Source organism: Tachyglossus aculeatus, chromosome 25 (genome assembly GCF_015852505.1).
Source record: "Tachyglossus aculeatus isolate mTacAcu1 chromosome 25, mTacAcu1.pri, whole genome shotgun sequence".
Classification (NCBI taxonomy): domain Eukaryota; kingdom Metazoa; phylum Chordata; class Mammalia; order Monotremata; family Tachyglossidae; genus Tachyglossus; species Tachyglossus aculeatus.
In genome coordinates, this window is record NC_052090.1 from 5,471,910 (window position 1) to 5,495,614 (window position 23,705).

Consider the following 23,705-nt stretch of genomic DNA (forward strand, 5'->3'; position numbering starts at 1 on the left):
AAACTTGCTTTTGTGATCCCAAACCCAAGAAAATGTAAAGCTGGGCCCTCTCATGGTGACTCACAGGCTGTTTTCAGGAAGCTGCCTAGCCTCGTCTTAGGGCAACCACATTGATCTTGTCAGACAATGGGCCCGCGGGCACTGGATTGGCATCTCCTGTGAAGAACAGCTCTCCCCGCCCCCTCAGCCTCTGGCCCTTTCGGTCCGTCCGGTAGAGGAGTCTTGGGGCACCGTGTCCCCTTGGGACAGGCCAACTGGACAGCAGTAGTCTGAGGGACTGGGATTTCGATCAATCAATCAATCATATTTATTGAGCACTAACTGTGTACTAAGCACTTGAGAGAGGGCAGTGCACGTTCCCTGCCCACAATGAGCTCACAGTCAAGAGAGAGGGACAGACGTTTATAAGAAAGGGAGATGGATATTAGGTTTGACAGAGCAGAGCTTCAAGGGAGGGATTGGGGCATGGGATGGACTCTTCAACAGGGTCACTCTGGGCTGGGGGCAGTGGGAGATCTAAGAGGCCCAATTGACCCACATCCTTAGGGTAACACTTGACTGCAAGTCCCCTTCGCTGGAGCCCTCACCCCCGACTCTGACCCTACTGGGCCTGCCCATTCTGGGCATCAGTAAATCATAAAGTAGATCACTTTACTAAGTGCTTGGGAAAGTACAGTGCAACAGAGTTGGTAGAAACGATCCCTGCCCACACGGCATTTACAGTCTAGAGGACTCGGGGACACTTTTTTAAAAAAATAAATGGTATTTGTTAACCGCTTACTATGTGCCAGGAACTGTGCTAAGTGCTGGGGGAGATGAGTTAGTCAAGTTGGACACAGTCCATGTCCCACCTAGTAATAATGACGATGATAGTATTTATTAAGCGCTTACTATATGCCAGGCACCGTACTAAGCGCTGGGATGAATACAAGCAAATCAAGATGGACACAGTCCCTGTCCCATGTGGTGTTCACGGTCTTAATCCCCATTTTCCAGATGCACAGAGAAGTGAAGTGACTTGCCCAGGGTCACAGAGCAGCCAAGTGGCAGAGGTGGAATTAGACCCGGATCCTTTTGACTCACAAGCCCGGGCTGCTTTTTGTCTTTCCCAGCTTCCCCTCCCTCCTGCACTAGTCCTGGACACCCTGGCCACACCTCGGGCCAAATGTTGGGGTCCTAAGTCTCGATTGAGGTGCGGAAGCATCTGGAAGAAGGAGAATGAAGAGGAAGGTGGCTGGACCCCTCCCTCCCTGTCCCCTTCCTGCTCTCCCCACCCCAGACTCCAGGGAGACTGTAAGGGTCACACAAACTGGAGTCTCCCCAAATGGAACTTGAACAACAGTTTATGGTTATCGGTTTGTTGAATTTGGGCCGGAACCTTTCCATGTTCTCTTAGTCCATTGTGACCTGTTTCCTCTAGACACTAAGCTCCTTGTGGGAAGGAAACATGGCTACCAACACTGTTGTGATGTACTCTCCCAAAAATCTAATACAGTGTGGGTTTCCTTTTCCAAACGTGGTTCAAATCCCCATTGAGACATCGCAATCCGGTTTTGCCTGAATCGGGTGTCACCGGGTGGAAGGTGGGCAGAGAGGGTCAGTGGAGGGATCTGGCACAGAGGGGACAACTGCCCATCCCATTCCCACCTCTCTAGGTTTCCTCCTATGGCGGTTTCCTCACCTACCAAGTGAAGTCCTTCGGCCTGCCCAGCGAGGGGATGGTTCCTCTGGAAAAGAGACCCGACGTATTGCTCACGGTAGGCCACGGCGGCGACGGGGTGGTCTCTCCCCCATCACACCCTCCCAGGCCAGGGAGGTTTGGCCACATTTGAGCTGTGTAGTCTCGGCCGGCAGATGACAAGTCATCCCAGCCCTGGGGGGAAGGCGCTGGCCGCTGTAAACTCAGACTTACACAGACCATCCTTTCTGGGAATATTTCTGGACAGCCGGGCCGCTTCTAGCCAGGCCCTCTGCCCCCCCCGCTCCCCCTAAAACATGTGAACACACCCAGCAGGTAGGGTCCCCGTTTGGATAGCATGGGTGATACAGAAATCAGTCAGTCAATCTTATTTGCGTGCTTACTGTGTGTAGAACACGGTATTAAGCGCTTGGGAGAATACAGTACACCAATAAAAAGACACAGTCCCTGCCCACAATGGGCTTACAATCTAAAGGGGGAGACAGAGGTTGCATAAGTGTTGAGGGGTTGGGACGGGGGGTGAATAAAGGGAGAAAGTCAGGGCGACACAGAAGGGAGTGTGAGAAGAGGAAAGGAGGGCTTAGGGAAGGCTTCTTGGAGGAGATGCACCTTCAGTGAGACTTTGAAGGCGGGGAGGAATGTCTAAACCATTTGCTCATCTCTAAACAGGGGCAGCAGATGAAAATCGCCTACCTAGACCCAAGCCATCCACTGCCAGACCGGAGGTATTATGGTCGCGTGCAGTTGCTGGAGGTGAGGAATGGCCGAATGGCTCGGTTTAAGATTAAGGCTCACGTATCATGATGATGATGATGATTATTATTATTATTAATATTATTTTTATTATTATAGTTAAGTGCTTTGTGAAATGCTGGGATAGACGCAAGTTAATCAGTCCGGCACAGTCCCTGCCCTCGTGGAGCTCACAGTCTAAGTAGGCGGGAGAACAGGCATTGAATCCTCATGTTACAGAAGAGGAAACAGAGGCACAGAGACGTGAAGTGACTGGCCCAAGATCCACACAGCAGACAAGCGGCAGAGCCAGAATTAGAACCCAGGCCCTCCTGGCTCTCAGGCCCCAGTTTTTTCCACTAGGCTGTGCCGCCCCTCGAGTTGGCATGCCTGTTTGATTCTGTTGAATCCAAAATGGCAGTTCCATCAAAGACTACACTGTACTGATTGTACTGATCGTTGCCTGAGCATCAGGCAGGAGCACAGGACCTGAGAGGTTTTCCAGCTGCTCACTCCTATCTGCACTCCATCAGCTCATTCCCCTCTCTCTAGCTTCCTCTCCAACTAATCCCCGGCTCGGATGCTTCACTCCTGTGACGCCAATCTAGTCACGGGGCCTCATTCTGTCTCATCATCTACCCGACCTGTGTCTGAAACTCCCTGACAGGCCAATGCTCTCCCCAGTTTCAAAGCCCTCCTAACATTCCGTCTCCTCCTTCCCACAGTCCATCTCCTGCCATCCTGATGAAGCTCTCATCTCTTCCCCTTATTTTCTCCTCTACTGCGTCATCTATTCACTCGGGTCCTCACCCCAGCTCCTCCCCACCAGAACACTTACGTACATACATTTCAACTCACTTGCTTCCCCCACCTGTAATTTATTTCAGCGTCCGTCTCCCCAAGTGGATTGTAAACAGCAATCGTGTCTACTAAGTCCATTGAATTCTCCCAAGCACTTAGAACTGTGTTCTTACACAGAGTAAGAAATAATGTTGAGTGTTTGAGAGGTTCTATCGACAGTTCTCCAACTCACATACGTTCCTCCTCCCAAAGAATCTTCTTTCTGCCCCTCATTTCCATCTCCAATGCCCTTCCCCCTGCCAAAAAATTTCCTCGCTTCTCAAATCTTTCTCATCCACCTTCAGAAATCCAGAAACCTCCTTTCCTCTTCTCCCATTCCCTTCTGCTTCACCCTGACATGCTCCCTTTATTCACCCCCTCTCCCAGCCCCACAGCACTTAAGTACGTAACATATCTGTCCTTTATTTATATTAATGTCTGTCTCCCCCTGTAGACTGTAAACTTGTTGTGGGCAGGGAATGTGTCCATTATGCTGTTACATTGTACTCTCCCAAGCACTTAGTACAGTGCTCTGCTTACAGTAAGCATTCAATAAATACAATTAACTGACTGAAAAATCCCCCTTCTCCAGGAGGTGCTGCCCTAGTCATGTCTTTCATTCATTCATTCATTCATTCAATCATATTTATTGAGTGCTTACTGTGTGCAGAGCACTGTACTAAGCGCTTGGGAAGTACAAGTTGGCAACATATAGAAACGGTCCCTACCCAACAATGGGCTCACAGTCTAGAAGGGGGAGACAGACAACAAAACAAAACATGTGGTCAGGTGTCAAGTCTTCAGAATAAATAGAAGTAAAGCTAGAAGCACATCATTGACAAAATGAATAGTACATATGTCTTTGCAACAATCAGCCCAAGCACCCGTTGATGAATGAATGTACTTTGTTAATTACCCATTTATTCATTTGTTTTCCTGTACTGAGTTTTAACTGGCCATATGTGTACTTTCTGTTTTGTTTTGCTTTATGGTATTTGTTTGGCACTCACTATGTGCCGGGCAGTGTACTAAATCCTGGGTTAGATCTAGATAATCATATTGGACCAATCCATGTCCCACACGGGGCTCACAGTCTTAATCCCCATTTTACATGTGAGGTAACTGAGGCACAGAGAAGTGAAGCGACTTGCTCAGTGTCAAACAGCAAATAAGATTAGAACCCAGGTCCTCTGGTTCCCACCCCTATTGTCTGTACACAAGCACTGCTTTTCCTCCTTGCCTTATTGTTTCTACAGATTCCCTCTCCTCCATTTTACGATTAGAGAAAGTTCCTCAGGGCAGGGCATCATGTTTTGTGCTTTTATTGTGCACCTTTGTTCACAGAAGTGTTCTCCGGGTACTGGAAAATAGAGCAGGGGCTGGGAGCCAGGAGACCTGGCTTTTCCGTTGGCCTGTTGAGTAACCCTAGGCAAGTCACCCTCCCCTTTGTGTCAGTTTTCTGACCTTTAAAATAGGAATAAAATAGGAATATGAGCCCCTCTTGAGGCAGAGACAGGTCTGACTTGGTTATCTCGTAATCTCACCTCAGCCACGAAGCAGCGTGGCTCAGTGGAACAAGCCTGGGTTTTGGAGTCAGAGGTCATGGGTTCTAATCCCGGCTCCTCCACTTGTCAGCTGTGTGAGTTTGGGCCAGTCACTTCACTTCTCTGCGCCTCAGTTACCTCATCTGTAAAATGGGGATTAAGACTGTGAGCCCCCCGTGGGTCAACCTGACCACCTTGTAACCTCCCCAGCACTTAGAATAGTGCTTTGCACATAGTTAAGTGCTTAGCAAATGCCATCATTATCATTATTATTATTATTACTGTCTCGCCCCCAATATTTAAAGTGCTTCATAGGGACTTTTGCATGAACGAATAGAATGGCTGTTAAGGAACAAGGAATTCCCAGTTGGAAAAGAAATACTTTGAAAAATATTGCCTCAATTTGAGAAGCAATTATGTGACCAAGCGTAGGTGCCGGATAGACCCAGCTGAGCTTTGGGTTCAAAGGGCAGCATGGCCTAGTGGAAAGAAGACACTCCTGGGTGGCAGAGGACCTGGACTTTAATCCAAAATCCACATTTTACAGAACGCAGGCATAGAGAAAGTGAAGGGACTTGCCCAAGATAAGATAGCAGACGTGTGGCCTAGCCGGGTTTAGGACCCAGGTCCTCTGACGCCCAGGCCCGTACTCTTGATTGTTCGAGCCTCCATTCAGGGCCTGCCATGGCAGACTAAATCTAAACTCTGAGCCTAAGCTGGGACATGGACTGCGTCCAATCTCATTAGGTTGTATAACACCCAGGCACTTACTACAATGCCTGGCACATAGTAAGCACTTAAAAGAATCATCATCATATTGTATCATGGTATTTCTAAAACACTTACTATGTGCCAGGCGCTGTACTAGGAGCTGGGGTGAATACAAGCAAATCGGGATGGACAAAGTCCCTGCCCCACGGGGGGGCTCACAGTCTCAATCCCCATTTTGCAGATGAGGTAACCGAGGCCCAGAGAAGTTCAGTGACTTGCCCCAGGTCACACAGCAGACAGGTGGCAGAGCTGGGATTAGAACCCATGACCTCCTGACTCCCAGGCTGTGTGACTTTGGGCAAGTCACTTAACTTCTCTGGCCCTCAGTTACCTCATCTGTAAAATGGGGATTGAGACTGTGAGTCCCCTGTGGGACAACCTGATCACCTTGTAACCTCCCCAGCGCTTAGAACAGTGCTTTGCACATAGTAAGCGCTTAATAAATGCCATCATTATTATTATTATTACGTCATGCTGCTTCTCTTAGGTATTGTACCCTCCCAATGGCCAAGTACAGTGCACATAGTAAGGAATTTCACTGGAAAGGCTGGAGTGGTAAATGGGGGATATGAAGTGGGGAGATTAGTGATACTTTAGGGAAAGTCTCCTGGTGGAAATGCGATCTCAGAAGGGCTTTGAAGAAGGGGAGAGAAGTAGTTTATTGGATAATCAATCAGGCAATTAATCAATTGTATTTATTGAGCACTTACTGTGCGCAGAGTACTGTGCTAAGCACTTTTTTCACTGGTATTTGTTGCATGCTTACTATGCACCAGGCCCTGAATTTAGCAATAATAATAATAAGGATGATGGCATTTATTAAGCGTTTACTATGTGCAAAGCACTGTTCTAAGCGCTGGGGAGGTTACCAGGTGATCAGGTTGTCCCCCTGGGGGCTCACAGTCTTAATCCCCATTTTACAGATGAGGTCACTGAGGCCCAGAGAAGTTAAGTGAGTTGCCCAAAGTCACACAGCCGACAACTGGTGGCGCCAGGATTTGAACCCATGACCTCTGACTCCAAAGCCCGGGCTCCCCCTGGGCCATGCTGCTTCTCCTGGGGTAGATACAAGGGGGTAGCATGTAGATACAATGGGGTAGTTACAAGGTTGAACACAGTCCACGTCCTATATGACGCTCACAGTCGATCCCCATTTTACAGATGAGGTAACTGAGGCACGGAGAAATTAAGTGAATGGCCCAAGGTCACACAGCAGACAAGTGGCAGAGTTGGGATTAGATCCCGGGTCCTCTGATGCCCAGGCCTGAGTTCTTTCCACAAGGCCATGCTACTTTCCTTGCTTGGGAGAGTACAATATTAATTCATTCAATTGTATTTATTGAGCGCTTACTGTGTGCAGAGCACTGTACTAAGCGCTTGGGAAGTACAAGTTGGCAACATATAGAGACGGTCCCTACCCAACAACGGGCTTGTTAAACCCGCCCTCAAGGAGCTTGCAGTCTACTCTGTGCAGAGCACTGTACGAGCATTTTGGAGGGTACAATAGTTAGTAGACACAATCCCTTCCCTCAAGTAGCGATAGTAGTTATTAAATGCTATCTGAGAAGCAACGTGGTTTAGCGGATAGGGCATGCCATGGGCCTGGGAGTCTAATCCCGGCTCCTCCATATGTCTGCTGTGACACCTTGGGCAAGTCACTTCACTTCTCTGTGCCTCAGTTACCTCATCTGGAAAATGGAGATTAAGAGTGAGAGCTCCACGTGGGATAGGAACTGCATCCAGCCTGATTAGCTTGTACCTACCCCAGCATTTACAAAGCACTTAATACAAGTACCATTATTATTATTATTATTATTGCCTTGGGCAAGTCGCTTCATTTCTCTGTGCCTCAGTTACCTCATCCGTAAAATGGAGATTAAGAGTGAGAGCTCCACGTGGGATAGGAACTGGGTCCAGCCTGATTAGCTTGTATCTACCCCAGCGCTTAGAACAGTGCTGGGCACATAGTAAGCACTTAATACAAGTACCATAATAATAATAATTATTATTATTTCCTTGGGCAAGTCACTTCATTTCTCTGTGCCTCAGTTACCTCATCTGGAAAATGGAGATTAAGAGTGAGAGCTCCACGTGGGATAGGAACTGGGTCCAGCCTGATTAGCTTGTATCGACCCCAGCACTTAGAATAGTGCTGGGCACGTAGTAAGCACCTAATACAAGTACCATAATTATTATTATTATTATTATTATTTCCTTGGGCAAGTCGCTTCATTTCTCTGTGCCTCAGTTACCTCATCTGTAAAATGGAGATTGAGTGAGAGCTCCACGTGGGATAGGAACTGCGTACAGCCTGATTAACTTGTATCTACCCCAGCGCTTAGAACAGTGCTGGGCACATAGTAAGCACTTAATACAAGTACCATAATTATTATTATTATAATTATTATTTCCTTGGGCAAGTCGCTTCATTTCTCTGTGCCTCAATTGCTCATTTGTGAAATGGGGATTAAGAGTGTGAGCTAATCATCTCGTATCTACCCCCAGCACTTATAACAATGCTTGGCCTAGAGTAAGCACCTAAGTGCAATAATTATTATCATTATTACTGTTGGAGAACGGTACTAAGTAATGAGAGAAAATACACAGATGAGAATTAAACACCGTCCCTGTCCCTCACGGGGCTCACACGAGGATTGTAGTGTAGCTCCTGGCTGGGCTTCTGCCTCGGGAATTTGATTGGAATTTTTCCCCTTCCTGGGAGTTATTCACTGTAGGTCTGGGTCTTTCCTGTATAGGACAACTTCCGACACGCCAGCGGCAACGCCCGGGTCTCCAGAGCCGAGCTGATGACGATCCTGTCTAGACTGGACGGCTTACACATCAGAGGGCTGTACTTCGCCGAGACGCAGCGGTTATCGCTGGGCGAGGTGGGGCTGGAGGAAGCCAGCAGTTCGGGCAGTGGAAGCAAGGCCCCCCAAGTGGAGCGGTGCTTCTGCCCCAGTGGCTCGGCCGGTGACTCATGTCAGGTGGGACATTTTTCCTCGGGCGGTGCTCCGGCTCACGGGTGAGGCATATTTCGACTTCACCCGGCAGCTGGTGGAGAGAGAGGCTGGTTCTCCTTCCTGGGAGAGGCCGGGGGAGGGACAGTGCCCTCCGGACTGTGGCCACCCGGACCTCCCTTCCAAGAGACCAAGCCCCACCCGGCTTGGGAATCTGGAGGTCATGGGTTCTAATCCTGGCTGTGCCACATGGCTGCTGTGTGACCTTGAGCAAGTCACTTCTCGGTGCCTCAGTTACCTCATCTGTAAACTGAGGATTAAGACTGCGAGCCCCCCGTGGGACAACCTGATCACCTTGTATCTCCCCTCCAGCTCTTAGAACAGTGCATTGCACATAGTAAGTGCTTAACAAATGCCATCATCATCATTATTATTATTATTATTATTAATAACCCAGCACTTGGCACAGTGCCCGGGGTGTAACAGCGTGGCCTAGTGGATAGAGCCCGGCCAAGGAGTCAGGAGGACCTGGATTCTAATCCTGACTCCGCCACTCATCTGGTGTGTGACCTTGGGCAAGTCACTTCTCTGTGCCTCAGTTACCTCATCTGTCAAATGGGGATTACGACTGTGAGCCCCATGTGGGACAGGGACTCTGTCCAACCCTATTTGCTTGCATCTACCCCAGTGTTTAGTACAATGCCTGGCACATAGTAAGCACTTGAGAAATACTACAATTCTTCTTATTATTACTATTATTATCAGCACATGGACACCGCAGTTGTCGTTATTGTCAATGGGTGGGGAAGGGGCGAGGCGGAGCCAGTTTCCCCAAGGCAGAAAGCTGAGCTTGGGGGCCTAAATTGGAGATATCTGTGCCTTAGGGAGCAGGGGGAATGAGGTACTGTGGTTGTTTGGTCCTTTGAGGGGAGCAGATCTTCCCTCAAGAAAGGGACCCAAGTTCCCAGCCCAGAAAAGGTGTCAGCAAGGGTGGGGAGTGTTTTGGGGGCCCAAGGAGGTCGAGGAGGGGGCTTTGAGGAGGTGGGGGGGGGCACCTGTGGAGTTGCCCTAGAGGAAACCTTCACCACCTCCACCTTGGAAAGAAGACTCCTTTTCCTCCGAAGAGGTGAGTAAGTACCAAGGCTTCCAAATGCCCACCCAGAATCCAGAGTCCAGTGCTCCGGGGGTTGGGGGAGGGGGGGTGGAGGGAACAGGATGGCACTGTCACAGCCCGGGAAGGAATTCAGATGTTTATTTGCTTCCTCAAACCCTTCATGTTTTTTATCCAAGTACTGTGCAACAAGGAAGCAGCGTGGCCCATTGGAAACAGCTTGGGGCTGGGATCAAGAGGCCTAGGTTTTGTCCCCGGCCTACTCTGGGCCACCATTTCTTAACTGTTAAATGGGGATGAGACAGATTGTGAATTTACGCGAGACAATAATAATAATCATTGTTTGTATTTGGTAGTACAAATAATGGTATCCGTATGGTATTTGTTATGTATGTTAAGAATGGTATTTGTTAAGCATTTACTGTGTGCCAAGTACGTGGCTAAGCATTGGGCTAGTCGCAATTTGATCAGGTCGTACATAGTCTCTGCCTCTTCTGGGGGTCTCAATCTAGGTAGGAGGGAGAAAAAGCATTGAATCCCCATTTTACAGATGAGGAAACTGGGGCACAAGGAAGTGAAGTGACTCACCCAAGGTCCCACAACAAGTCAAGTGGAGGAGCAGGGACCAGACCCCCCAGATCCTCTGACTCCCAGGATTGTGCTCTTTCTGCTAGGCCCCCAAAGGGACCGTGTGTCCAAAATCATAACCTCATATCTCCTCAGCGCTTAGCACACAGGGCTCACTAAACGCGCTATTCACTGGGCAGCCGAAGCTTGCCCTCCACACCGGGGATCTGTCACCCTCTTCATTCATTCATTCATTCAGTCATATTTATTTAGCGCTTACTGTGTGCAGAGCACTTTACTAAGCGCTTGGGAGAGTACAAAACAAGCAGGAGCGTTCGCTGCCCACAGCGAACTTACAGTCTAGAAGGGGAGAACAGGGACCATGTCCAACCTGATTAATCTGTATCTACTGCAGTGCTTAGGACAGTGCTTGTCACATAGTAAGCGCTTAACAAGTACCAAAATTATTATTATTGTTGTTATGGTCCAGCTCCCTCCTTGACTTTACCGGGAAACGGCAGCTCTTACCCCAAGGGACTGGGGCTTTGAGGACCCCCAAGAGGCTGGTGTTACCTCCTCCCTGGGGTGCTCAGTATTTGGGGGGTCGATAGGCGTCGGTCCCACCGCCCTCTGTTCCTCCTCAAAGGAAAGGCGAAGAAACACATGGCCAAAAGGAGACAGCTGGGACCCGAGCTATCTGCTGGGCGATTAGGCAGGCCTGTCCTGGGCCCAGGACTCAGCCCATGATTTACTGAGCCGGTTGCCTAGCGCCGTCTGGCACTTTGAGAGGGAAGGAGTGGCCATGGACCGCACCTTTGGGGAATTACAGTACGGAGGTCTGGGCCCGGCCCGGGCCGGCCCAGTGTTCCCTGCACACGGTGACTCACGTAGGGAGCTGGGAGGCGGGGCCGGTCGTGGCCTGCTGTCTCCTTCACTGAGTCAGGCCTGGCAGCGGCGGCGGCAGCTATAAGAGAAGGTGCCTGCTGGCCGGGCTCTGCAGACCCCAGGATGGCAGCTGGGCAGGGGGGCCTGGGCCTTGGCTGGCTGCTGGTTTTTGGGGTGGCACTGGGGCCGTGTGTGGCTTACGTCCGGCAGCAAAGGGTGGAACTTCCTCACCATCCCAACAGAGGATGGCAACAGCAGCAATTGACCGTGGATTTGAGTCAGGTAATTGCCCCTCACCTCCGGGTTTGAGTCTGGTAGTTGCCCTTTCGACCTCTCACCTCCGAATTTGTCAGGCGATTGCCCCTTCGGCCCCTCGCCCCTGGATTTGACTCCGGTGGTTGCCCCTTCGGCCCCCCACGTCCGGGTTTGAGTCAGGTAATCGGCCCTTCCCTCTTACGCTTCCAGGGAGGCGTCCGCTCTCTGCCCCCTCGGAAGCGTGAGCTGATGGAATCGCTCCCAGCCAGGCCCTTCTGGTTCTATTTCCAAGCCAAGCCGGGATCTTCTCGGGAGGCAGCCAGGAGAAGAGAAGTCACCAACATCTCGGGTCAGAGCTGGGCCGCCAGCCACCCACAGTTCCTTTGGGAGATTGACTAGGTGGGAGGGAGGGGAGCCCATGGCTCAGGGTGGAGATGCCACAGTGGAGGGCCAGCAGCAGGATACCTCTGCATGGTTCTTCCTTGGTCAGAAGATTCCCTTCTTTCCAGGTCTGTCAGTCCCCATCAGACTGTGGAAAGCTGCACCCCGTAGGCTATAAAGTGGCCAGAACAAGCCTTCAAACAATATGAGCTTGCTCCTCAGTACTGCTGGATAAATTGCAGCAATTTAAAGGACACATTTTGGGGAAAAAGTCTGATTAGGCTTTTTAGATTCGGTATCCCACTATTTAAACAGGGGCCAGGTTTCCTTATGAAGAGAAACAAGGTAATAGAATTGGTATAAGAATGTACAGTGTTGAATAATAATAACAATAATAATGGCATTTATTAAGTGCTTACTATGTGCAAAGCACTGTTCTAAGCACTGGGGAGGTTACAACGTGATCAGGTTGTCCCACGGGGGGCTCACAGTCTTAATCCCCATTTTCCAGATGAGGTATCTGAGGCCCAGAGAAGTTAAGTGACTTGCGCAAAGTCACACAGCTGACAATTGGCAGAGCCGGGATTTGAACCCAAGACCTCTGACTCCAAAGCCCGTGCTCTTTCCACCGAGCCACGCTGCTTCTCTAGGTTATGGGTTGAAGGGTTATGACAGCACGGGAATTGTTTTTGGATAAGCAAGAAGATAGCTTTGTAGAAGATGGTAAAAAAAAACTTTCTTGTTGTTGACAAAGGTGGCATGGAGAGCCCTCTGATAGGTGACTCTTGCCTGAAAAAAAAGGTTTCATTCTCCAGCCAGAAGGAAATTTCACCAGTTTCGTTAGGGTCAAGTGTAAGATTTTGCTTTTTGTAAGAAGCTTGTCATTCATTTCATTCATTCATTCAATCGTATTCATTGAGTGCTTACTGTTTGCAGAGTTTTTGTCAGATCCCAGTTTTAACCATTCAGGCACCTTTGCTAGAACCAAGCAGAATGGGCTCATTTTCTCCGATTCCAAGTGGTTTGGTTGCAAGCAGTGAAGAGAGGAGAGATCCTGAGTCCCCAGGAAAGTTACTATCTCAAGCCCGCCCCAGGAGCCTTCCTCCCAGCCAGAACAGGAAAAGCCAAAGGCTTTTCGCTTGAAACTAAACTACACTGTTCACCTTTCAAGAGCAGGACATTCCTTTCATACTTTGGCAGGCAAGCCCCAACTCACAGAACATCCTCTGATTTTTTAAAAAATGAGCTCTCTGCCTTGCTTCAGGGAGAGCTGTGTTGGAAACTTTGATCGGGTTTGGAGTCTCTAGTTTGAAATTACGGTGTCATCAGACTGAGATCTCCACACGTGCCCCAGTTATGGATTTTATAATGTCGCTCTAGCAGGTGCTGGGATTTCCGCCTCCGAGCCAGTCGGAATTCCAGGGTCAGGTTTAGATTATACAAGCTTTCCGACGGTGGCATCCTGAAGTCGATATCATTCTTTCACCCTGGTTTATGTCCTGTCCCAGACTCCCCAAAGCTCCCACACTCCCCAAACCCTCTGTGTATCTCATATGAGCCCCGAGGCTGCCCCTAATCCCAAACCCCACTAGATGGTTAGCTCCTTGAGGGCAGGGATCTTGCCTTCCAACTCTATTTTAGTGCACTCTCTCTAGCACTGAGTACCATGCCCCCCACACAGAAAGTGCTCAATCAATACCATTGACTGATGGTATGTTCCAAAACGAGGTTATTAAACAAAGGAAATTGGCCTGATATTGCCCATAATTCAGACATTGTTTGTAGCTACCATCAATCAATCAATAAGTGGTATTTATTGAACGCTTACTGTGTGCAGAGCACTGTACTAAGTGCTTGGGAGAGTACAAAATGATGGAGTTGGTAGACGTGTTCCCTGCCCACCACGAGCTTAAAGCCTAGAGGGGGAGACAGGCATTAATAGAAATAAATAATAATAATAATAATGGTATTTGTTAAGTGCTTACTGCGTGCAAAGCACTGTTCTAAGCACTGGGGGGATACAAGGTGATCAGGTTGTCCCACGTGGGGCTCACAGTCTTAATCCTCATTTTCCAGATGAGGGAACTGAGGCACAGAGAAGTGAAGTGACTTGCCCAAAGCCACACAGCTGACAATTGGCAGAGCTGGGATTTGAACCTGTGACCTCTGACTCCAAAGCCCGGGCTCTTTTCACTGAGCCATGCTGCTTACGGACCTATAAATTACAGATGTATATATTGTGGCTATATATCAGCATATATAACGAGAAGCAGCATGGCTCAGTGGAAAGAGCCTGGGCTTTGGAGTCAGAGGTCATGGGTTCAAATCCCGGCTCCACCAACTGTCAGCTGTGTGACTTTGGGCAAGTCACTCGACTTCTCTGGGCCTCAGTTCCCTCATCTGTAAAATGGGGATTAAGTCTGTGAGCCCCATGTGGGACAACTTGATCACCTTGTAACCTCCTCAGGGCTTAGAACAGTGCTTTGCACATAGTAAGTGTTTAATAAATGCCATCATCATCATTATTATTATTATATCCAGAGCTACAGGGCTGGACGTTTATGAATCCAGTAAATAGGCAAAACCCAAATTATATCTGTAATGGACACCAACCATTTCTTTGCCCTTCGGGAAACACACTGGCTGCCATTTTGTACAACATGCCCCCAGCGAGTTTTCCAAGTTTTGAAATGCTTCCTGAGCTGTTGAAACAAATCCCGGGACAAGTCCCAACATTGTAGGTACCAGAGAGAGCAGGGACACAATCCAGACCCAATGGGCTCCCCATGACTGGGGGCGGACAGACCAGCAAGGCTCGATGCCAAGCACAAGTCCACACAGCAGAGAGACACATGGACCATTGGTGTGCCCCCCAAATGGAAGTGGAAATCTCCATTTCCCTGGTTGGAGGCAGAAGAGTTCAGCCACCACGGGAATTTCTTGACTCTCTGCTCATGCCCCAAGGCACACCCGGCTCCTCCCCTGCTCCCGGTCTCCACCCGCTCTGTCTCAGAGCTGCTGATTAGTGGGATGTGGGAAGGAAACTCATCCTCGCTGTCACCCCTCCACTGCCATGAGTCTACACCGTAGCTATCACAACGCAGACACTAATCCAGCCCAGCGAATCCCTGGACCACAACCACTAAATCAGTCAATCAATCGTATTGATTGAGTGTTTACCGTGTGCAGAGTACTCTACTAAGCACTTAGAGGAGTACAGTTTAAGAATGAAATGGACACATTCCCTACCCACAATGAATTTACAGTCTAATCCAGCCCAAATATCCTTGCAATCCCAGTCACTGTCTCCCATGTAGATGCCCCCACCTAAGCAATCAGTAATCCATTCCGACCCAGGAAAATGCAGCATTTGAAACATTTGAGATTATCCCGGGGGGCTGGGGGGGGGTCTGAAGCCACCAGCCCAGCACTGGACCCCACTGGACTCTGAAGGGAAGGGGAGTTTAAAGAGTGGTGGTTGTGCCGTTGAATCTTCCTTGGCTTGCGGCCCCTTCTCCCCCAAATAGGGCCGTTGTTACACAAGGGGCCGTCACCTCCCAGCCCATCCCTGCATGGTCCCACCCTGGCCCCAGAGGGCCTTGGCCATACAAATCAGAAACGAGGGAGAAGAGCGAAGGATCACGGGAGCACAGTTCTTGCCACCACTAGACTCCCTCTGCCTCCACAGGTGAACTGGTATGGCCTTCTGTAAGGCCGATTCTGGGACACAAAGTCAGTGGCTTTAGGCTCTTCCCTCGGGATTGGGGGTGGTCCTGAGACCTAAGGGCCACAGGAGCAGAACAGAAAGATTTTGTGGCACTGACCAACTCTTCATTTTGCACGCCACCCAGGACTGCAGCCCCGGTTACTACCGGGAGAACAGAGGGTCACCCACAGGACCGTGTACTCGCTGCGATTGCCACGGCCACACCCTTCGGTGTCAGGATGGTTCCGGCGTATGCATCGTGAGTACACCTGTCTTGGGGCCCAAACGGGCGGCGGGCTTTCTCCCAGTTTCCTAGCACGTGCCAGAAGGCCCACCCTCACTTCAGAGCAGTGGAGGTGAAGGTCTGATTGGCCTGAATTCTTTCACAGAGCAGTTGTCATCATTTGGCTAGGGGCTTGAATTAGCCAACTAAGGTGTGAGCGGCGGAGGCGGGGTTGGGAAGGATGGATGCTTTGACCGATTGGAGTTTGCTTGCTTCTTGCACCACAGAGTGAATGAGAGAACTCTGCTCTGTCTGTGGTCTTTCCCTGACTAAGCCCTCATTTTCTGTCTTCCCTCCCCTCTGCATCAGCGATTCACCCCTTAAAACAGTTGGGTGCTCACCCCAACCCCACGGGGCATATATCCACAGCCTTATACTTTACTACTTCCCATAGCTGTAATTCTTTTTCATATCTGTCTCCCACTGAAGACTGTAAGCTTGCCGTAGGTCGGGAATGTGTCTATCAACTCTGCTCCATTCTCCTCTCCCAAGCGCTTAGCACAGTGTTCTGAACACACTAAGGACCAGTAAATAATAATAATGGGATTTGTTAATAATAATAATAATAATGTTGGTATTTGTTAAGCGCTTACTATGTGTAAAGCACTGTTCTAAGCGCTGAGGTAGATACAAGGTAATCAGGTTCCCATGAGGGGTTCACAGTCTTCATCCCCATTTTACGGATGAGGGAACTGAGGCCCAGAGAAGTGAAGTGACTTGCCCAAGTGACAGCTGACAAGTGGCCGGGCCAGGATTTGAACCCGCAGCCTCTGACTCCAAAGCCCGTGCTCTTTCCACTGAGCCACGCTGCTTCCCCAGCACTTACTATGTGCAAAGCATTGTTCTAAGCACTGGGAGGGGGGATACAAGGTGATCAGGTTGTCCCCTGATCAGGTGATCAGGTTGTGGGGCTCACAGTCTTAATCCCCATTTTACAGATGAGATAACTGAGGCTTAGAGAAAAGTGAAGTGACTTCTCCAAGGTCACACAGCAGACTTCTAGACTGTGAGCCCACTGTTGGGTAGGGACCGTCTCTATATATTGCCAACTTGTACTTCCCAAGCGCTTAGTACAGTGCTCTGCACACAGTAAGCGCTCAACAAATATGATTGATTGATTGATGTGGCAGAGCTGGGATTAGAACCCATGACCTCTGACTCCCAAGCCCGTGCTCTTTCCACTGAGCCACGCTGCTTCCACGCTACGCTAAACACCACCAATTGGGTCTAATAATAGTAATAATTTTGCTGTTGGTTCATTCAATCGTATTTGTTGAGCGCTTACTGTGTGCAGAGCACTGTACTAAGCACTTGGAGATTGGTTAAATGCTTACTAAGTGCCAAGCACTGTTCTAGCACAGGGGTAGATACAGAGTAATCAGGTCGGACACTGTCCCCGTCCCACCTGGGGCTCACAGTCTTATTCCCCATTTTGCAGATGAGGTAACGGAGGCCCTGAGAAGTGAAATGACTTGCCCAGGGTCACACAGCAGACAAGTGGCAGAGCCGGGATTGGAACCCAGATCCTTCTGACTCCTAGGCCCGTTCTCTATCCACTAGGCAATGCTGCTTCAGAAGAAGAAAGCGGAAAGCTCAAAATCAGCCTTTTCCTTGGGGAATTAGCGGCATCCCCGGCTCTGCCAATTGTCAGCTGTGTGACTTTGGGCAAGTCACTTAACTTCTCTGGGCCTCAGTTACCTCATCTGTAAAATGGGGATGAAGACTGTGAGCCCCCCGTGGGACAACCTGATCACCTTGTAACCTCCCCAGTGCTTAGAACAGTGCTTTGCACGTAGTAAGCGCTTAATAAATGCCATTATTATTATTATCTCTGGATCCAGGCCCTTGTTGGAGTTCACGGTGGGGCCTCGCCTGAGCCCTGTTGCCTTTGTACGGGAATTGCGTCTTCTTCTAGCACAGGATCCCTCCTCTTCCTCGCCCCCGCCCTGCAGACCGTATGCCTATCTCTGGGAGAGGCAGCCATACCGGCCATGAGCCCATCTACGCACTTTACCTCCACCGCGTTCTGATGCATTACCCCACACCTGGAGCCTTTTGTTTTGCCAAAATCCTCTTCTCTGAGGCGTTTTGAGCCCATTCAGCGTGTCCTGGGGAATGAGTCATGGTCCCCAAGCAAGACGAAACAGGTCAGGCTAGGCGGATTTGCTGCGGAGACACTGATGGAGGCCGTTTTCCAGCACCGAGGAATCGGGGAACCAAGAGGTGCCACGTTTCCTGGCCGACCTAGGCCTCTTAAATGGGCCATTGAGTTTTACTCGCTGCAGGCAGGGAATGTGACTGCTGATTCTGAGGTATTGTGTCCTCCCAAGTTCTTAGTACAGTGCTCTGCGCACAGTAAATGCTCAATAAATATGATTGATTGATTTGAGAAAGTAGCCAGGTGGGTGGTTTCAGCGGAAGAGCGAGTGGCGACCTCAGCCCCATCTTCCGCAACTCCAGGCCTGCAGCACAGGCAGAGTATGTCAAGCACAAAAAATGGGCGGGAAACTATGGGAACATGTGTTTTGGGGTATTTTTTAATTCATTCATTCATTCGGTCATATTTATTGAGTGCTTACTGTGTGCAGAGCACTGTCCTAAGCGCTTGGGAAGTACAAGTCGGCAACATATAGAGACAATCCCTACCCAACAGCGGGCTCACAGTCTAGAGGGACTGTTAATAATAATAATAATAATAATAATGGTATTTGTTAAGTGCTTACTATGTGCAAAGCATTGTTCTAATTGCTTGGAGGATACAAGGTTAAGCATTTACTATGTGCCAGGCACTGTACTAAGCTCTGGCGTAGATACAGGCTAATCAAATCAGACACAGTCCCCGTCCCACATGGGGCTCCCAGTTTTAATCCACATTTTGCAGATGGGGTAACCGTGGCACAGAGAAGTTAAGTGACTTGCCCAAGATCACACGGCAGGCACATGGTGTGATTAGAAACCAGGTCCTTCTGACTCCCGGACTATGCTCTAGCCACTAGGCTATGCTGCTCTTCTCCTAGGTTTTCCTCTGTTTGCTTTGACTTGGGCCTGACACTGTAGTGCCGAATTCCAGTTGTGTTGAAGCAGCGTGGCTGGGCTGTAAGCTCACTGTGGGCAGGGAAGGTGCCTGTTTATTGTTCTGTTGTACCCTCCCAAGCTCTTAGTACAGTGCTTTGCACACAGTAAGCCCTCAATAAATCCAACTGAAAGAATGGATGGATGAGTTCATTAAGCCCAAGTATGTCTGCAGAACAGAATGTTTCTGCGTACCTCTCCTTTTGATGCCGTGATAAGAAGCTTTTCGTTTTCAAGAGCATTTTATGCATGTCTTACATTTCTTACATCCATACATATTTCCCAGCTGAGCTTGCCACTTTCTCTGTTGCACATTTTCAGGTTACCAAACGCGTGTCTAGAATTCGCTGAGGTTCAGTAAAGCTGCAGTATATCAGATAGTCTTATATGTAGGCAAGCTACTTTTCCCATAATAGCCCGATAAATCAATCAATGGTGCATGAGTGCTTCCTCTGTGCAGAGCACTGTTCTAAATGCCTCGGAGGGTACAATACAACAGAGTCAGTAGACACATTCCCTGCCCACAGTGAGCTTACAGTCTAAAGGAGGGAACAGACGTTAATATAAATAAATTATGGATATGTATTTAAGTGCTGTGGGGCTGAGGGTGGGTTGACCACCAAATGCCCAAAGGTCACAGATCCAAGTGCACAGGTGAAGCAGAAGGGAGACGGAGCCAGGGAAAAGAGGGCTTAATCTGGGAGACAGGTAGAAGACGTAAAGCTTAGACATTCCAAACCGAAATTCCAGTCTAACGATTCCATTCTGGACCGTACACTCTTTGTGGGCAGGGAATGTGTCTGTTTGTCCTTAAATTATACTATCCCAATCGCTTACTACGCTGCTCTGCATACAGTAAGTGCTCAATAAATAGGGTTGGTGAATGACAGACAACGAAAGACCCTAGAAATCACCTGAGACGGTCAGGGGAGAGTTAGCACGACTATTTAGACTGTAAGCTCATCGTGGGAAGGGAGCATGTCTACTATATTGTACTTTTCAAAGCACTTATTACAGTGTTCTGCATGCAGTAATTGCTATTAAATACGATGGGCTTGATTGATTATTTCAGTCCTAAAGACTCCATTTGGAAGTGGAAATTGAAGCAAGAGACTCTTCAACCAGTATAACCACAGGCTGCTAATTGTTTTCATTCCTTCTGTCCCTAAGAACTGCCAACATAACACCGCTGGGGACCACTGCGAGCGCTGCAAAGATGGGTACTTTGGAAATGCCCGCCAAGGTTCCTGTAACATCTGCCCCTGTCCTCATACAAACAGGTAGGCATCCCGCAGTGAGGCCACATGGATTCTGAGAAGCAGCGTGGCTTGGTGACTAAAGCCCGGGCCTTGGGGTCAGAAAGACCTGGGTTCTACTCCCCGCTCCACCACATGTCTGCTGAGTGACCTTGGACAAGTCACTTAACTTCTCTGGGCATCAGTTACCTCATCGGTAAAATGGAGATTAAGAGTGTGAGCCCTATGTGGGAGAGGAACCTGATTAATCCGTATCTACCCCAGCACTTAGAACAGTGCCTGGCACATAGTAAGTGCTTAACAAGTACTGTAGTTATTATTATTATTGTTCTGTTCCTGGCGAGGCTTGGTTTTCCCCTTACTGTTTCCACTGACTTGGGACCTGAAAAGTTGCTGCTCTGATCCCAAGCCCGATTCCCCAGGGGTCCCCTCTGAAAATGGAGTATTTGAAACAGAAAGGGTGTGATGGTTTGCCACACTTTTCCACCTGCCGGCAAGATGCTCCTGGAACTCCCTTCCCAACCCCAGTGCTCCGTGATATCAGGGGAGGTTTAGGGGACGGAAAGGAGGCCTGGCTGTTTTGAGTACAAGCAGTGGTCCACCACTGACCGTCACTCCGATCCAAATAGTAGTAATAATTGTGGTAGTTCAGCGCTTACTATGTGCCAAGCACTGTACTAAGCAATGGGGTAGATACAAGATAATTGGATTGGACACAGTTCCTGATGCACATAGGGCTCGCAGTTTTAATCCCCATTTTACAGATGAGGGAACTGAAGCACAGAGAAGTTAAGTGACTTGCCTGAGGTCACACAGCAGACAAGTGGCAGAGCCGGGATTAGATCCCAGGTCTTCTGATTCAGTGGAAACGCGTGGCTGAACTCCATCCACCTACCCACCAGCAAGAGGACTCCTGTGCTAAGTGGGCTGCAGGGGATTAATACATCCTTGGGGGCTAAAGAGTGACGTGCAGTGAGATTGTCCTTGGGCAATCCCGGAGACCTTTCAACTTCTGCTTTGAAGCCTTGTAAGATGGCCAGAAGTTCGTTCATTCATTCATTCATTCATTCATTCATTCAATTGTATTTATTGAGCACTTACTGTGTGCAGAGCACTGTACTAAGAGCTTGGGAAGCACAAGTCGGCAACATATAGAGATGGTCCCTACCCAGCAACGGGCTCACTGTGTAGAAATACAGTCTGATTAATTCACTAATCAGGACATATAATAATAATAATCATAGCAATAACAATAATAATAGTATTTGTTAAGTGCTTATTGTATACCAGGCAATGTACTAAGCATTGAGGTGGATACAAGCTAATCAGGTTGGGCAGAGTCCCCGTCCCATGTGGGGCTCACAGTTTCTATCCCCAATTTCCAGATGAGGTAACTGAGGCCCAGGGACTAGTAATAATAATAATAATAATAATAATGGCATTTGTTAAGCACTTACTATGTACAAAGCACTGTTCTAAATGCTGGCGAGGTTACAAGGTGATCAGGTTGTCCCACGGGGGGCTCACAGTCTTAATCCCCATTTTACAGATGAGGGAACTGAGAATCAGAGAAGTGAAGAGACTTGCCCAAGGTCACAGAGCAAACAGAAGTTCAGCCAGGAGAGTTCCCAGCAGGTATCTGCATCATCTGAGCTAGTGAAGGAGCCCCGAATTGAGACCCCCGGTTCCTGCTCTTCCCTGTTCTCCTTTCTGCCTTTTGATGCACCCCAAGATCCTCATTAAGGTGGTCACCCTGGGTAGACCCAGGAGTGGCAGTCAGGGAGAGGGACCGTCTCCCTGGTTTTTTTCCATGGGCAGACTGAGAAAGTAGTCTTTGTGAGGACTTTTTTTAATCCCAGAGGAAAGCCTCTGCTCTAATATCCCATGGCTTCAGAGCAGACGGGGAGGGAAAGGGCAGGGCCAGAACCCACTCCTCTCAGCATGCAACAAGCCTGAAATCAGGGCCAAAAGATGGCTCAGTGCAATCCTTCACTACTATTCATTATTATTATTATTATTATTACTAGTACCAGAGGGATGTAGGGAAGCAGCATGGCCTAGTGGATAGAGCACAGCCTGGGAATAATAATAATGATGGCATTTGTTAAGCGCTTAATATGGGCACAGCACTGTCCTAAGTGCTGGGGAGGTTACAAGGTTGTCCCACAGGGGGCTCACAGTCTTAATCCCCATTTTACAGATGAGGGAACTGAGGCACAGTGAAGTGACTTGCCCAAAGTCACAGAGCTGACAATTGGCAGAGCCGGGATTTGAACCCATGACCTCTGACTCTAAAGCCATTAATGGCATTTATTAAGCGCTGACTATGTGCAAAGCACTGTTCTAAGCATTGGGGAGGTTACAAGGTGATCAGGTTGTCCCACTGGGGGCTCATAGTCTTAATCCCCATTTTACAGATGAGGTAACTGAGGCAGAGAGAAGTTAAGTGACTTGCCCAAAGTCTCACAGCTGACAATTGGCAGAGCCGGAATTTGAACCTCTGACTCCAAAGCCCGGGCTCTTTCCACTGAGCCACTCTGCTTCTCCTATGTCTGCTATGTGACCTTGGGCAAGTCACTTCACTTCTCTGCACCTCAGTTAAGTCATCTGTAAAATGGGGATGAAGACTGTGAGCCCCACATGGGACAACCTGATCACCTTGTATCCCCCCCAGCGCTTAGAACAGTGCTTTGCACATAGTAAGTGCTTAACAAATGCCATTATTATTGTTATCTGCTTAAATCTGTCCATCATTAGTCCGTGTCTGTGACCAAGGCGTTCTTTTTTTTTTTTTAATAGTATTCGTTAAGTACTTACTGTGTGCCAGGCACAGCGCTGGGGTGGACACAAGCGAATTGAGTTGGACACAGTCTGTGTCCCACATGGGGCTCAGAGTCTCAATCCCCATTTTACAGATGAGGCAACTGAGGCCCAGAGAAGTGAAGTGACTTTCCCAAGGTCACATAGCAGACAAGTGGTGGCCCCGGCGTTAGAACCCAGATGCCCCTGTCCCCCAGGCCCGTGCCCTGGAAAGTCTTTTGATACTCAGCTTTGATTTGTTGTTAGTACAAATTAGCTGAGCACCTGTGTGAGCATTGGATTACGAATTGGGTAGCTAAGAACAAATCGGGTTGCTAAGTGTCTCAATTGGGGCTTCTCTTTTTGGATCTTGAAGTTTTGCTACCGGTTGTGAAATGAATGATGGGAATATACGCTGTTTCTGCAAACCCGGTTACACCGGCACACAATGTGAAAGGTCAGTGGCTTCTTCTTCTGCAGGTGGAGAGCAGGGGAGGGGGTACTAGAGGAGCATTGTTAAAGCCCCCCGACCATGGCAGGGATGTGGGTTTTGGCCTTTCTTCCCGCTGCAGGAGTGGAAGAAAACATCTTGGTGGAAGAGGGAGTGATTTCACTGCCTCACGTCCACAGAGACCCTCCGGCTTTCTGTGGACAGAGCTAAATAATGCTAATAACTGTGGTCTTTGTTCATTCATTCATTCGATCGTATTTATTGAGCGCTTACTGTGTGCAGAGCACTGTACTAAGCGCTTCGGAAGTCCAAGTTGGCAACATATAGAGACGGTCCCTACCCAACAGCGGGCTCACAGTCTAGAAGGGGGAGGCAGACAACAAAACAAAACAT

The 23,705-nt window shown here is 49.0% G+C and overlaps 1 protein-coding gene across 1 annotated transcript in view; it reads left to right on the top strand.

The window, feature by feature from the left end:
- The window catches only part of LAMA3 (laminin subunit alpha 3), a 203,758-nt gene that overhangs the window by 112,470 nt on the left and 67,583 nt on the right, over positions 1–23,705 (top strand). The window contains exons 38-43 of the mRNA XM_038766444.1: positions 1,656–1,757; positions 2,369–2,452; positions 8,343–8,573; positions 15,597–15,710; positions 19,977–20,086; positions 23,238–23,318. Coding sequence (XP_038622372.1) covers positions 1,656–1,757; positions 2,369–2,452; positions 8,343–8,573; positions 15,597–15,710; positions 19,977–20,086; positions 23,238–23,318 — 722 coding nt within the window. The remainder of the gene's footprint in view (positions 1–1,655; positions 1,758–2,368; positions 2,453–8,342; positions 8,574–15,596; positions 15,711–19,976; positions 20,087–23,237; positions 23,319–23,705) is intronic.